Genomic DNA, 16,165 nt, shown 5'->3' on the forward strand with positions numbered 1-16,165 from the left:
TCTCCACTTCCAGCTGCTTCAGGTATGGCAAGACAGCCTTGACAAAGTTGAGAAGCACATGTCGCCCACCAAGCCGTCCTCACCCAACTCATCTTCAGCCACATTATGATAATCCCACCGCTGCCACCAGTTACAAGCAGGGGCTATTAGTGACAACTACGACAAATCCATGCATCCGATTGGCCGACAGCAAATTTGTCAGTGAAAATTCACTGGGGAAGTCGCTTTTGTGAAATTCACTCCTGGGCCCCGTATCACAAATGTTAGCGATTAATCGCTAAGTTGAAAGAACAATTCTGATCTAAATGCGCATGCAACAGTGATCTTGATAGGATGTTTCATTTCGCAATTAATCTGTTATAAGCTACTGAAATCCAGGCTTCTGATTGGCTGAGAGCAAATTTGTAAATGAAAAGTCACTGGCGGGTCAATTCGTGAATGTGCTCTCCTGACGTCCAGATGACTTTAATTGAAAAGATTAAAAGAACTTTTTCAATCAACATGTAACTTCTCAAATTTCCAAGCAGTAATTTGCATGCAACATTTGCAGTTGGACTGAAATAGCAGGCGGGACTTTACTTATGGATAATACAGAATCGTCATTCACTTTTTCATCTGTAGCCCAAATTAATCTTTATCTTCATGGAATTCACTTTCTGTGTGATGATACCAGACAACAAGGCAGTGTTTCCATGAGGGAAGTTGACAGTGATTTTCACCACCTCTTGTTATAAGCTACCAAAATCCTTCCATCTGATTGGCTCAGAGCATATTTGCTAGTGAAATTCACCGACGAAACTCTGAATGACAAGCTCCCCCGTTTTCATGAAACCTGCATAAATCTTGTTATCACCTAATTACACAGGCCAAAATACACAATTAGGTGATTATCAGACATGATATGGATTCATGAATATGGGTCCCAATCAATAAGATTGGACATGATTCGGTTGATACACGCTCTGGGGAGTGTTTCATCAACATTTTCATCCGACAAGTTGTCAGATCTGACATCTTTCTCTGATGTTGATTGGCTGAGAGGTACTGTTACTATGGTAACTGTCGGATAAAATGGGACTTGTCTGATAAAACGTCCGACAAGTCCTTTCATGAAACGCCCCCCCAGGTTCTAGACTGATCAAACAGCATTGATTTCTTTTTTTGACTGCATGCATGAATGATTGGTTAGGGTGTCTCTTGCCTCTATGAAACTATGAAAACCAGAGTTTCATTCTGCATAGAAATTAAATACTTTCCTTGGAAGCTGTAATTGGTGTTGTCTTTGGCCCCGTGCAGTGGATGTGATCCTATTCAAATTTTGTTTTTTGTATCATTTGTATAAGATTGATCTTGTGATGGAAGTCCTCAATACCCGCTTGAATACACAATAATGGCTATTATATGTTACGTTTGTGATTCAGATTAAACAAGTCTTGCTGAATATAATCTGATTTATTTTCTCACCTTCCTGTAGGCCTATGTTGACATTTAAAAAGGCATGATTCAATTATTTGGTTTTATGAAATTTTCACTATTTTTCCCCCATTGAAATTAAGTGTATTTAGTAAAAAAAAAAAAAAGAAGAAGCCAATCCTAATCCTTAGCATTCTGAAGGAGAGAAAAAAAAATGAATGGAGAGAAATTGAAAAAAAGAGAAATTATAGCAGGAATAATTGGCAGGCGATCAAGCTTTTCTTTGTTCATGGTTCATTTTCATGTTTAGGTTTCATGCCCTACTTAAATTCATCACCCAATTTATTTATATGTTTACCATGAAAATGAGTATGACACATAATCTTGTTTGCACCTGTTCAGTTCACTATTAAGGTTTTGGTTATTCTTGTCCCACATTGTTCATGATCACTCAAGTGAAAATATGTTGTGTATTTCAAGTATCGAATACAACATCATCGTGATGGTACTTCTGGGCTCACTTGCACTGGGTCGCGCAATATTGCATATTTTGGTTCTAATTTTTTCACCAAATTAATATCCCAATAAGCGTATTATATCACCCCCATGAATAGTTAATTTTTACAGTCATTGAATAGAGACGTATTCTTTTGCTTAGGAAAACAGAATTGCATTTAAATGGGAAAATGTTAGAAAGAGTCGACACTTTGAAGACACTTTCTTTTGGAGACTGAAAATTTGGTTTACGGCAGGAAAACAATTATATTTTTTATTTTAGGGGTTACTAGTACTTTTTAGAACCTACTGCCTTAATCTGCAACATTGCAGTGAACAGGGATTTTCCGGGTATCTATTTTATTTTCAAGTGCTCTTTGGAGCTTTCTGGGGTGGAATCACCTGAAGCCCCTGTGTAAGTTTTCTCCTGGTTTAGGGTTATTGTGTTTGATGGTTTTCTTTCACAAATTTTCACCTCATACTACCTTCATTGTCTCGTAGTCTTTCAGGGAGCAGGAGGAAGTAGGAGAAATGTTCAAGATGACATCAGGGGCCCGTTTCATAAAGGACTTGCAACTGTTGTAACTTTGCCATAATGGCAACTACCATGGTAACCTTGATTTTGATTGGCTGGCTGCTGGGCCCTGTTACCATGGTAGTTGCCATTATGGCAAAGTTACAACAGTTGCAAGTCCTTTATGAAACAGGCCCCTGATATAAATGTACGTTTGTTTGTGACAAAGCAGAAAGGGAAAACAGACGAGATAACATTAAGGACAGTTCACATTATGAATAAGAAGCATAAACATAAAGAGACATTTTAATCCAGGAAGTTTTTAGCATACAAAATACTTCCATCATTTAATGAGGGGGGGGGGGCAGGCATTTCATAAATATTTCTTTTGTCGCTGATTCCCCTTGCAACTGTTATAAGCTACTGAAATCCTTGCCTCTGATTGGATGAGAGCAGTGAATGTCGCAGTCATTGTTTTGTGAAATACTCCCCAGGTTGACCCCACCCCCTTTTATTGATATCTCATATTTTTCAAAAGTGATGGATCGTAAATGATGATATATTAAGAATATATATCTATTTGTAAATGAATAAGATATACACGAGTGACATGTGCTACAAAGGAATACACTATAAGGTCATCTTGTCCGCAGACATATACTTACATTATGTATCAATGGGTATTTAGTCATAAATCTATTTGAGGTATGACAATGTTTTTTGCTATCCTGCCACATGATTTATTCATTTATGACTTGAAATGAAGCAATATTTTGAACAATGTCTGAAGAAAATGTATGAAGAAAAACCTTTTTCATTTGTTCATGGAAGTGACTAAATATGTAAATAGAATGAATATGATTATTACATGTAGATTATATCGACAATATTATTTGTAATAAGGCATTCCTACATAGTTTATGTATAAAGCATTTATATTTTCTCTATATCAACAACCCTCTCATTCCCCTTCTCTATGTCAAACATCCAAGTCTTATTTCTCTGTGATAATATCCATCGTCATCTATGCCATGTTATGAAATGTGTGAAGTGACTGATTATAAAAAAATAACATTAGACAGTTATTGCCGTAGTGGGGGTTTTATACCACACTTATGTTACAATCTCTCAAGCTATCTCAATGCTGACAGAGATGGTGTTTTGAAACTACCGTCATGAACAGCAGAGACCAGGGGGGGTTTCACAAAGATTTAAGTATGACTTAGAGTTGCACTTCAATGCCGACGCGTGTATGATATGTAACGCGCAATGTTATGGATCAGTACGCGAATCCTCTTAGCATGATCTGACTAATGCTGTCACGCCTTTTATAACGCATGCAACTAGGCATTTAAGTGTGACTCATACTTAAGTCATACTTAAATCTTTGTGAAACACCCCCAGGACCCAGTCTTATGAAGAGCTGTGATTGATGAATCTCAAATATGGAAATCCATAATATGAAGTGCTCATTTAAAAAAGGGGCTTAATCCGTTTCTAGTCATTTTGACATTTTCCAGGTTTATCCGTTTCTGGTCATTTTGAGATTTTCCAGGTTTTTTGCAGGACCGCTTTTGCATTTGTAATATCTCAAGAACTTTTCACATGGGGAAGAGCTACATGTAGGAGCTACTATCATACTTAATTAAAATGAAATTTTAGAATTCCTGCCATGTTATGAGGATCAAGCACCTTTGGAAATACAATTTTGATCAATTATATGGATTCAAAATCTCTGTTATAATGTATACATAGGCAGCTCATTTGAGAATTCACCACAAGTCATACTTATTTGATCAATATTCAGTTTATATCACACAGAATTCCACCCAATCACAGATGGGTTATGTGCTTGTCATGTCAAGGTCTATTCGAGTCATCTTGCCTTTTTATTTTTTTAATCCTCAAAAGTCAAAGCTTTCTTAATATTGAGTCTGAACACACTTTGGAAGAGTCCCATTGGAAACAGAGAGCAGCACACTGATATGTCTAGACGATGATGCATACATGGGTATACATCATATTCAGAAAACTGCAGGTTACTCTGCCCAAGTTTAATCTCTTGGAACCACTGAAATCTGTTTGAATTTGGCAAATTTTTTTTACATATTCTGGGGTCCGTTGCAGAAAGAGTTGCGTTTAAATACAAGTCAAAAAATCAACCGCGAGTCCAGAATGCGTTGATTGGTTGAAAATCAAGTTGCGCATGATTTTTAGAGTTGTGTTTGATTGCAACTCTTTCTGCAACGGGCCCCTGGTCTGATGTAGGGCTTTGAGTTTAGCAATTATTTGACCTACGTATGGTCGACTAATGCACAGTCTTCTGTATTTGAATTGATATAATGTACATGTATGCATACTAGATAATGGCATCATTGGCTTTCCATACTTGCGAGTGATTGGATTAATCGCAACTCTTTGTGAGACGGGGCCCTTGGAATCATTTCTTGAAATCCACCTCCAGAATAGTTCAATCTCTGTCACTGTCAGAATATCCATTTAAAAGGATATAAAATAAGAAACAATATTTCAAGATATTGATTGGTTAAAGATTTTGGTCATCATCATTGTAGCCTACATCAGATGAATCTTAAAATACCAGTTGCGCATTGATAAACATGATGTTGACTTGTGGTAGCATTCTAAAGTTTCAGTCATCCAATAGCTTCAAAAGTAAAGATGTCATTTTTATTGATTGATAATGTGAATAAGCTCTTTTTTTTATCACTTCTGAAATTATGTGTGGTTTTTTATTCTCTTTATTTCATTCAACAAAATTAGGCTGAAAGAACAAACAGAATATTCATTTTGGCAATTTAATCTAGCATTACTCCGTCAATAATCTTCATAGCACTATGTGAAATGTAAAGAAGCAAAGGATCGAGAACATTAATGTAGTCCTCTCCAGGTGATACGGGGCCTGTAACAAAAACTTGGTAATTTCTATGTTCAATTTCACATGATCGTCAATATAATCAATCGGTAAAATCAGCCTGCAGATCAAGCGCCAAGTTTTGTTTTACAAAAAGGCCCAGGGAGGTATTTCATAAAGCTGTTCGTAAGAGAATTTACAAATGACTGGGGCCCCTAACTTTGCTGCATAAGATATGCCATATTTTCTCAGTTTTAACATAATGGTGGTTCACATTTCCCAGAACCCTAATCGAAATATTGAATTTCCCATTGAAATACGTTGCTATATATGATTTTCTTGATCTAAAGAGATCAGATTTTAATTTTAAGCCGAGGGAATCAAAATGAATTGAGAATGTGACTTAGCATCTAAGGAGGAATCCCCAATCGTTCGTAAAGTTCAGGTAATGTTTACCAACGGCTTTGTGACACACCTCCCTGGTTACAAGGGATTGGTTACCAAACAAAAAATTGGTCGTTGCCAGGTTAGGCAATGCATAAATTTGCATTGCTTGCGTCAATTCCATTCCGGCTAACATTTTAGAAATTATTGTTTCATTATTCACTAGTTGGAATGAGCCTTTGCATCCCTTCACTGTGCCTTATTTGTTTTATCATGTCAGTCCATACTTATTATTATCTTGTTGGTTCCAAGCTGCAGATTTATATCTGGTAGATAGTTACATATTGAGAGTCAAGTAAGCAGCAAAGCTTGATTGATATGTTATCTTCAGTGGAATGGATCCCTTTTTCCTATTGAATTTTACCTCATTTACAGATTATAAAAAGTATATATTAATAATATACATCATCAGGGACATTAGTAATAATTACATGCACAAGATACCGTTAGAACAGTTCTAAATTGTTGCAATGGTAGCAAATGTGTGTAATTATTTCAATGTCTGTGCAAGTCGATGTGTATTAAATGATTTATAAGATAATGATGTGGATCCTTCCTTTTCGATGAATCATCCTCATCTCAAAACCAGATGACTGGTCATGTGATTGATTTCAGCCAATCACTTGATTAGGATCCATTTCACCATTTGATAATGAATTCTATTTCCCCTTTTCCACGTTGTAAATATGTCATTCCATATTTTTGATTATCTGAATAGAACTTATTCGGCTCCATCACATCATTTAAACCAAAGTATTGCTCATTGAAATTTTATTTTTCTGTTGTAAATGTTTGTATATTCAAAAATTGTTTTGTATAAATGGATATGGAAAGATTTAAGGTTTATCTTTTTTGGGGGAGTTAGCTTAGTCTGTTTAGAAAGGGGAGGGGGATACACTGGTAGGGGAGGAATAAATGTATGTTTCATCAAACATTTAAAAAAATCTAATATGCAAATTTACTTTAAATCGTGTGATAATGTTGGCAAAATTGATTTTACTCCAGTCAACTTTGTGAAAATCATTTAAAGAGAAATGCCAGTAGTTGCAGTAAATACTGATTTCACAAGAAAGTCTGTAAACCAGGCTTAATTGTCAGTATATCATAGAGGATCTAGATCTGGTACAGTTACATGAACTGAACTTTGTGAAATCTTGAAATCTACGCTGAAAAATGTTCACGCTGAAGATCACCAACACAGATAAGTGCACGTGGGACAGTGTATTATTATTGCTTTGAATGTCGGCCTGACGCTTGACCCGAATCCTGTGCTTATTTGCTGATTTCTCAGCAATTACACAATTTCTTCCAGAATCCTTTGGCACATATGTATTATTTATACAAACAGACACTTTGGTGGTCATTTCATTGGATTCTGTACGAACTCATTTTGATATTGTTACCACAACTGGCATTTACCTTTAAGCTATGATGCAATTGATGCAAAAAAAAAATGCAAATATTCAATCAAATTTGCCCATCATAACGCCACATCATCCATGATTTCATGTATTCCAGTTTATAAATAAGCTTAATGAAATTCATTGAATTTCTATCGATTCAGTTGTTTTGATTTTTTTTGCAAGCCAGTATTTGATTCCTCTTGCCAGTTGAGTTTCATCTTGTGTAGTTCTCATTATAAATGGATTATGCTTTTCATGAAAAGAATTTGATTTCTTTTCTCACTTTTTGAGGGAAAATGGGGCGATTTGATAGACATACATTCTGTCCTATATTACCACAGATGTACCTGCTGAAAAATCCAGTTATTTGTATCTAAACCCATTTTTTTTTATCGATCAAATATATTTTAAAAGGTCCTAGGGCCCGTTACAGAAAGAGTTGCAATCAAACGCAACTCAAAAAATCTTGCGCAACTCAATTTTCTGCCAATGAAGCACCCGTATTTGGGACTTGTGCTTGATATTTTGACTTGACTTGCGTTTAAGCGCAACTCTTTCTGCAACAGGCCCCTGAACATGTATATTGTCAGTTTTAATCAAGATAGTTTTGGCTGTACAATAGTCAGTTGAGTGAGCATCAAACATATGCTTCACTCCAGAGCAAATATGCCAATGATGTAATCCACAATTACCAGTCCTTGTTATATTCATTTTTATTTCACTGTATAAACAGAAATAACATTTATTATTCAGATTCAAGTTATTTTCCATCCCCAGAACTTTATGTTGGCAGCATTTCACTTTCTTGTGCTATCATTTTATCTTTATTGTTTTACACAATGTTTCCATACCTACAGAGATTGACATCATAGCTTTCATTGCACATTTTAGAGATGGACGTATTGCAATAGCTCTTTATTACATGATGCAACTCGGGGGGTAAAATCCATGAAATGTTTTTACATTGAAGAAAGGGCTGATTATATAATGCTGAAATTCACAATTCTCTTATCATAGATATTTCTGTCTTTTGTTGACATCGAATGTTGAATGATTTGTATGTAATGAAAGATTGTATCCTTTATCTATGAGAGTTTTTTTTTAAATAGGTAGCTTTATTGAACTTTCCTGTATTGTAAAGCATGTAGAGAACACAAATACTTTATATTTACTACTTTTGTAATGATTTATGCATCATTCATTTTCATACAATATGAGCTCAACCACCAATAGCTGTGGTTTCCAAGACTTTGCCATGAATTGTATTATTCATTATGGAAATGCCAATAAAAGATTATTATAGTTATGGAGATGAAAAAGTGTTAGCCATGTATTTTTTTTTTAAGTCACAATGATTTCAAATGATAAAACGAGGGAGGTTTGTGAGCTGTGATGAAAATACTTACATGTAATTTATCATCACTTGTTCAAAATACAAGATCAATACCGGTATTCAAATTCTTTTACTTTTTATCATAGTTGATCGTCTACTTTTTCTAGAGTCATTATGTTTGTCCTTCAATTGCAGCCAGTATATAGGGGAAACGTATAGCAAGAGAGAAAGTGATCAGTGAAAATCTAGAGAGAGAGGCAGAGGGGGGGGGGGGGATAGAGACAGATGGACAGAGAGAGAGAGAGAGAGAGATGGGGGGGGGGGACAGAAATCATTCTTTTAATCTATTTCGAAGGCTACATTTCCCAACCTACTGGCTGAATCTGTAGCATTGGAGAAGCTTTTAACAGTGAAGTGAATGGGAGTTTTCCAGGGCATTTCCGGGGCAAAATCATACTAAAGCACCCGCAATCTTTTACCTCCCTGCAAAAGAAAAAGGAGGCAGCTGCGTTTACATCAATAGATATGAAATTAAAATACACACTTGGCAATTTATGGCCTTTCATTCTCGTTCTTTTTTTGCAGCTCCTTGAATCTTGGGAAAAGACGTTGCCAAAATCCAGAGCACTCACTCAATCCTCGGACGCCAATGGCTCGTCATCAGCTGGGGCAAGTAGTCCAGGATCTCGACCAACTAGCCCAATTAGTCCATCAAGTTCAACATCACCATCTTCATCATCCTTCAGTCCCACATCAAACCCAACCAGTCCCACGAGATCGGATAAATTTATTTTCTAGGCAATACTTTTTTTTTAAAGAACTTTTGCTCCATCCGCCATATCTGCCCACCCCCTCATTTTTTTGGGACTGATTACGCCACTGGCGCGTACTGGAGCATCTAAGCCCGCTCTAATCCAAATTCACTAATCGTACCCCCTCTCTATGGAATTCCTAGATTCATTACTGTAATGGAATTATGTCAGTGACTTGCCTTTCAGATTGGGGAGGGGGGGGGGGGGCTTGGGGAACTATGGATCCCAAACTATTTCGTGATCATTTTCAAAATGGAGAAAAAGAAGGAAAGGGAAAGGAAGGTGAAATATATTATTTTCTTGATATTATGTCAAAATCTATCACATTTTTTTTGTATCAAGAAGGTCAACATTTTTGCTCTCTCACAACTTGTTTTTATTAAAGAAATTTATCTCATTACGGCGCTGTGTATTTGAAATGTTATACCTTCTTGATGAAAATATATTTTATATGACATACATCTTATAGATTTATGAAACTGATAAGAGTGTGGACAAAAGTGATATGTTTTCATTTTATTGTCCATGCAAAAATAGCAAATGGATAAAGGAAAAGTGATAATTGAAGCAGTATGGGTTATGCACCAATGTTTTTTTTTTTATTTGCAGCGAGGTCTGAAAATGTGAATTATTATTTAATGACTCCCAATTATTTTTGTGTGACTAATTTTCAACCGGGGCGCCGTAACACAAATGTTAGCGATTAATCGCTAAATGAAATGACCAATCAAGATCCTCGTTGTATGCGCATTTTGCTAAGTAGACTGACTATGAACCAATCAGAATTGTTCTTTGAAATTAGCGATCAATCGCTAACCTTTGTGTTACGGGACCCAGGTGAAAAAAGCTGTTATAATTCCTCATATTTTGATGATAGCCATGTTGCGATTTTTTTTGTTTTTGTTTAATTTCCATTATAATTGATCTTCATCTTTTACGGTGTTTTACGTGTATAGTATGCAATTAATTCCCATGGTTGTTGATAAAACAAACTGACCCGTATTCTGAAGTCAGGTTTAACTTCGACCTTGGTCTAACTCTGTGCTAAAATTATGGGGAGCCAAAAGTTCAAAAATTCTGTTTATATTGTATATTTCTTATGATTACAATTTTGTTTCCTTTTGCTTTCATACGGGAGAAAATACTTCAGTTATCATTCCCAGACAATTATAAACAATTTGGGTGTCATATGAGTTAATAAATTGAATGTGTACTGTTAGGAATTTGTGCTCCAATTTGCTCTCCATAGTTAAACCACAACTATAAACCAGGGTTTAATTTAAACCTGACTTCAGAATACGGGCCATTGTATTTAAAGTATGAGGCAGAAATAAAAAATTATAGGCCTGTTTAAGGATGACTTTTATTAATTACTCGCAACTTCGAGACCCGTTTTGAGGTGCCAATCATTTTTTTTTATCTCCGTGAGATTGGGTTGAAAACCGATCTTTGTAAATCAAAATTATTCTATTTTCAAGCATCTAAATGCATTTACAAAAGCATTCAAACAGCCTTAAAAATTTGTCAAACTTGTTTAGAGTTTTATGAAATTGCGCACTAGAACATCGGAGAGTTTCATCGACATTTGCCATCGTACAACTTTCCTTGATAATGATTGGCTGAGAAGCGCAGTTTCTATGGTAACTGTCAGATAAAACTTGCTTTGTCGGATCAAACATCCGACAAGTCCTTTCAAGAATTCCTCCTCAGATAGGTCATGCGCCAGCCGTGCGTGGAATCATAAAAAAGTAGAGATAAGAAATAGGCCTAAATATGAAGGTCTATAATAATCAGATATCAATACTTGAAGTTAGATTATGATTATTTTGTATACTTCGTTTTGCTGAACAAAATGACGATGGCTTGGGAGGGATTAATAATGAAAAAAAAATACTTTCATGCCCCTCTCATATTATATGAGATATTTACCATATAAAACTGATAAACAAAAGGTATATTGCAGTTCTTGGTTCTATTTTAACAGTCTTGAATGTTTTGAAACATGTATGTAAATAGAGTTTTATCTGATTGTTTTCAAAGAAATTTATTTACAAATAAATAAAAACAAATATGCAAAAACAAAAACATAAAAAAATCAAGATAACCAATTGCCATATGAATAGTTTATACATTGGATCGAATTTGTGTCTCTCTTTGCCGTAAAATGTTTTTATTCGTTTTGCCAAAGTCTGTTTTTGATTTATGTGAATTGTATAAAGATATTGAATCTATACCTATTAAAATTAATGAGAATTATATTCCATTCTTTTATTTATTCATTCCTACTTATTAGCTTTTGTCCCCATCTCTCTCTCTCCCCCTCTCTCCACCACTGTCGGTCTGACTGTCTGTTTGTCTCTCTCTCTCTAACCTCCTCCTCTTCTCGCCCCCCCACCGAAAAAAAATGTTGAGATCATAAATGCTTATTTATTTATTTATGTATTTATTTATTTATGTATTTATTTACTTACTTATTTATTTATCTATTCGTTTGTTTATTTATTCATTTATTTTATTTATTTATGTACTTTTTTTTTTTTTTTTTTTTTGGGGGGGGGGGTAATTTTGTTTGGGGAGTATTGCACGTCGTCTTTTCTTTCCATCTTACTTTGTAGATTTCGAATAATTTGATAATCACTTCTAGGCCTATGCTATGAACTTAAAAAAATATCAGTCATCAGGGAGGTTACATTTCCTCCTTGGAGTACGACAATACACCAGACGGTGGCATGTACTGTTTCCAGAAGAAGAAGAAGAGTATATTTGGTTCTTCATGAAATGATGGGCAAGTTGTAAAAAGAATTGTGTCTAAACGCAACTCGAGATATCAATCGCAAATCTCTTTTTCGCCTGTTTCATTGGTTGAAAATCCAGTTACGTTTGACTGCAACTCTTTCTGAAACCGGTCAAAGGAAAACTGCGCGCAGTCATTACGTAACAATAGATTTATACAGTTGCGCATGCGTAGGGGGGGGGGGCGCACATAGCGACAAACTTATCTTCTTCATGAAATATCAATACACTATCATCTAGATTGGAAGTGCATTCACATATTCTGGTATTCTTGCAAATTGTTGCGTAGAATCTGAATTTCTGAATTCTTCATTCGATTAGAAATCTATTCATCATGAGTGACGAACGTAAGTACATTGGAGAAGATTTACCTTCAACAGGAACACATTAAAAAAGACAGAAAAAAATGAATCACTTTCAGATATGATATTGGCACCATTATCTTTTTGAATCGCTGTTACTCTTTAGTATTTTTATGTTGTTCTCTTGTGTTTCTATAATAAGATGAGGAAAAGTTGCCCATAATTACCAAATTATGAATCATGATTAAAATACTTCAAATTAATTGAAATATGAATAAACACAATTCTTAAATCTAAATGCAAAAGATGAATAATAGGCTCCTATATTTTTATGATAGATTAGAAATGAAATCATTTCATCCGAGACATAAACAGGAAGAACATTTTGTGACGAGTTGATGGAAACTAAATTAATATATATTATAAATAGAATTCACCACGAATTGAAATCAATTCAATATTTTTGTTTGTTTCATAATTATTTGTCCATCCGATAGCATCTCAAGTGATTCCAGCGTTCAGATATCATCTTGCTGATGTATTAGAGTTCGACAAATATGTATATTTGAACGACATAAATGTTGAACAGATAGATGACTTTATTCACATGCTGAAGGAGCAAGCATCATTGATGAGGTCATCCAGTGAATCTTCGGCAATGACGGGGGCTGAGGAGGAGATGGAGGAGGATCAGGAGCTAGAGGAGGAGCAGGAGCAGCAGCAGCAACTAGAGGAGGATAAGGGAGCGGAGGATGAGCAGAAGGAGGAGGATAAGGGACAGGAGGAGGAGCATCAGCAGAAGGAGGAGGAAAGGGAGAGGAGGAACAGCAGCAGCAACAGGAAGGGGAGGATAAGGGAGAGGAGGAGCAGCATCAGCAGGAGGATAAGAGAGAGGAGGAGGAGCAGCAGCAGCAGCAGAAGGAGGATAAGGAGAAGCAGCAGCAGAAGGAGGATAAGGGAGGTGAGGAGGAGGAGAAGCAGCAGAAGGAGGATAAGGAGAAGCAGCAGCAGGAGGAGGATAGGGGAGAGGAGGAGGAGCAGCAGAAGGAGGATAAGGGAGAGGAGGAGGAGCAGGAGCAGCAGAAGGAGGAGGAGGGAGAGGAGGAGCAGCAGCAGAAGGGGGATAAGAGAGAGGAGGAGGAGCAGCAGGAGGATAAGGGAGAGGAGGAGCAGCAGCAGGAGGATAAGGGAGCGGAGGAGGAGCAGCAGCAGGAGGAGGATAAGGAGAAGCAGCAGCAGGCGGAGGATAAGGGAGAGGAGGAGGAGCAGCAGCAGCAGGAGGATAAGGGAGAGGAGGAGCAGCAGCAGCAGAAGGAGGATAAGGGAGAGGATAAGGAGAAGCAGCAGCAAGAGGGGGATAAGGGAGAGGAGGAGCAGCAGCAGCAGGAGGATAAGGGAGAGGAGGAGCAGCAGCAGCAGAAGGAGGATAAGGGAGAGGATAAGGAGAAGCAGCAGCAGGAGGAGGATAAGGGAGAGGGGAAGGAGGAGGAGCTGCAGCAGCAGCAACTGGAAGAGGAGGAGCAGCTGCAGCAGCAGCAGGGGAAAGAGGATAAGGGAGAAGATGATGTGGAGGAGGAGATAAAGGAGCAGCAGCAACAGCAACAGGGGGAGGAGGCAGAGGATAAGAAAGAGGTGGAGGAGCATCAACAGCAGCAGGATAAGGGAGAGGAGGAGGAGGAGCAGCAGCAGGAGGATAAGGGGGAGGAGGAGCAGCAGAAGGAGGATAAGGAGAAGCAGCAGCAAGAGGAGGATAAGGGAGAGGAGGAGCAGCAGCAGCAGCAGAAGGAGGATAAGGGAGAGGATAAGGAGAAACAGCAGCAGGAGGAGGATAAGGGAGAGGGGAAGGAGGAGGAGGAGCAGCAGCAGCAGCAACAACAGGAAGAGGAGGAGCAGCTGCAGCAGCAGCAGCAGGGGAAAGAGGATAAGGGAGAAGATGATGATGAGGAGGAGATAAAGGAGCAGCAGCAGCAGCAACAGGGTGAGGAGGAGGAGGAGGATAAGAAAGAGGTGGAGGAGCAGCAACAGCAGCAGGATAAGAGAGAGGAGGAGGAGCAGCAGCAGCAAAAGGAGGATAAGGAGAAGCAGCAACAGAAGGAGGATAAGGGAGGTGAGGAGGAGGAGAAGCAGCAGAAGGAGGATAAGGATAAGCAGCAGCAGGAGGAGGATAAGGGAGATGAGGAGGAGCAGCAGCAGCAGAAGGAGGATAAGGGAGAGGAGGAGGAGGAGCAGCTGAAGGAGGAGGAGGGAGAGGAGGAGCAGCAGCAGAAGGGGGATAAGGGAGAGGAGGAGGAGGAGGAGGAGCAGCAGGAGGATAAGGGAGAGGAGGAGCAGCAGCAGGAGGATAAGGGAGCGGAGGAGGAGCAGCAGCAGGAGGAGGATAAGGAGAAGCAGCAGCAGAAGGAGGATAAGGGAGGTGAGGAGGAGGAGGAGAAGCAGCAGAAGGAGGATAAGGAGAAGCAGCAGGAGGAGGAGGATAGGGGAGAGGAGAAGCAGCAGCAGCAGAAGGAGGATAAGGGAGAGGAGGAGGAGGAGCAGCAGAAGGAGGAGGAGGGAGAGGAGGAGCAGCAGCAGAAGGGGGATAAGGGAGAGGAGGAGCAGCAGCAGCAGAAGGAGGATAAGGAGAAGCAGCAGCAGCAGAAGGAGGATAAGGAGAAGCAGCAGCAAGAGGAGGATAAAGGAGAGGAGGAGCAGCAGCAGCAGAAGGAGGATAAGGAGAAGCAGCAGCAGGAGGAGGATAAGGGAGAGGGGAAGGAGGAGGAGGAGCAGCAGCAGCAACAGGAAGAGGAGGAGCAGCTGCAGCAGCAGCAGGGGAAAGAGGATAAGGGAGAAGATGATGAGGAGGAGGAGATAAAGGAGCAGCAGCAGCAGCAGCAACAACAGGGTGAGGAGGAGGAGGATAAGAAAGAGGTGGAGGAGCAGCAACAGCAGCAGGATAAGGGAGAGGAAGATGAGGAGGAGGAGCAACAACAGAATAAAAGAGAGGAGGAGAAGGAGGAGCAGCATCAGCAGCAAGAGCAACAGGAGGAGGAGGAGGCGGATGAAGAGGAAGAGAAGGAGGAGGAGGAGGAGGAGGAGGATGATATGAACGACTCATCTGCCGTAGAGGAACAATGTGAAGTGAGAAAGCTGGGAGAGGTACAGGTGAAAGAGGAAGTCAAGCGGGGTCAAACCGAGGAGGTTGAGATGCTGGAAGGGGACAATCCTAAGGGGCAGAATCACTGTGAAGATAAGAAGCATTGCGAACTTCAACTTGTGGAGGAAGATATGGACAGGGATAGAGAAAATGACTTGGTCGAGGAACATCATACTAAGAGGAGGAAAAAATGGTGGCATAAATTACTATGCTGTTTCTGAAACTGTCCTGCAAAAAGCCACTTACGAGGGAAAGGGAGGGGGGATCAAACAGACAATATCAAGACCATCGTATGTTATCGAAAACTTCAGCATTCTGGCAAGAGCAAAATTATTCCCGGGCTCTTATCTTACCCAGCACCAAATCAAGACTGTTGCTATTCAATTATATATTTATGCCTTTATTTATCATGCACAATGTGATAATATTGTTATGTAATTAAATTGAAAATAAATGTAAAGTGGAAATCATTAGCCAATGTGAAAGCCTCTTCTTTTTTTAACTGAGAAGAGACGAAAGAGAGAAGGAAGGAAGGAAGGTGGGAAGGAAGGAAGAAATGAAGGAAGGAAGGAAGAAAGGAAGGAAGGAAGAAATTGAGGAAGGAAGGAAAGAAGGAAGAAAGAAAGAAAATGAATAAAGAAAGAAAAAAAG

General features: G+C 38.6%; 2 protein-coding genes across 2 annotated transcripts in view; both read left to right on the plus strand.

Moving 5' to 3' along the window:
* Positions 1-2,482, plus strand: part of LOC129269086 (sorting nexin-8-like) — a 36,773-nt gene extending 34,291 nt beyond the window's left edge. Inside the window, exon 13 of the mRNA XM_064105315.1 lies at positions 14-2,482. Coding sequence (XP_063961385.1) covers positions 14-109 — 96 coding nt within the window. The 3' untranslated portion in view covers positions 110-2,482. The remainder of the gene's footprint in view (positions 1-13) is intronic.
* A 9,931-nt stretch (positions 2,483-12,413) lies between these two features.
* LOC129270141 (trichohyalin-like) lies at positions 12,414-15,735 on the plus strand. Its single transcript, XM_064106000.1, has 2 exons — positions 12,414-12,426; positions 13,163-15,735. The coding sequence occupies exons 1-2, from the start codon at positions 12,414-12,416 to the stop codon at positions 15,733-15,735; spliced, it is 2,586 nt and encodes an 861-aa protein (XP_063962070.1).
* Positions 15,736-16,165: the final 430 nt, after the last annotated feature.

This window comes from Lytechinus pictus, chromosome 10, assembly GCF_037042905.1.
Source record: "Lytechinus pictus isolate F3 Inbred chromosome 10, Lp3.0, whole genome shotgun sequence".
Taxonomy (NCBI): Eukaryota; Metazoa; Echinodermata; class Echinoidea; order Temnopleuroida; family Toxopneustidae; genus Lytechinus; species Lytechinus pictus.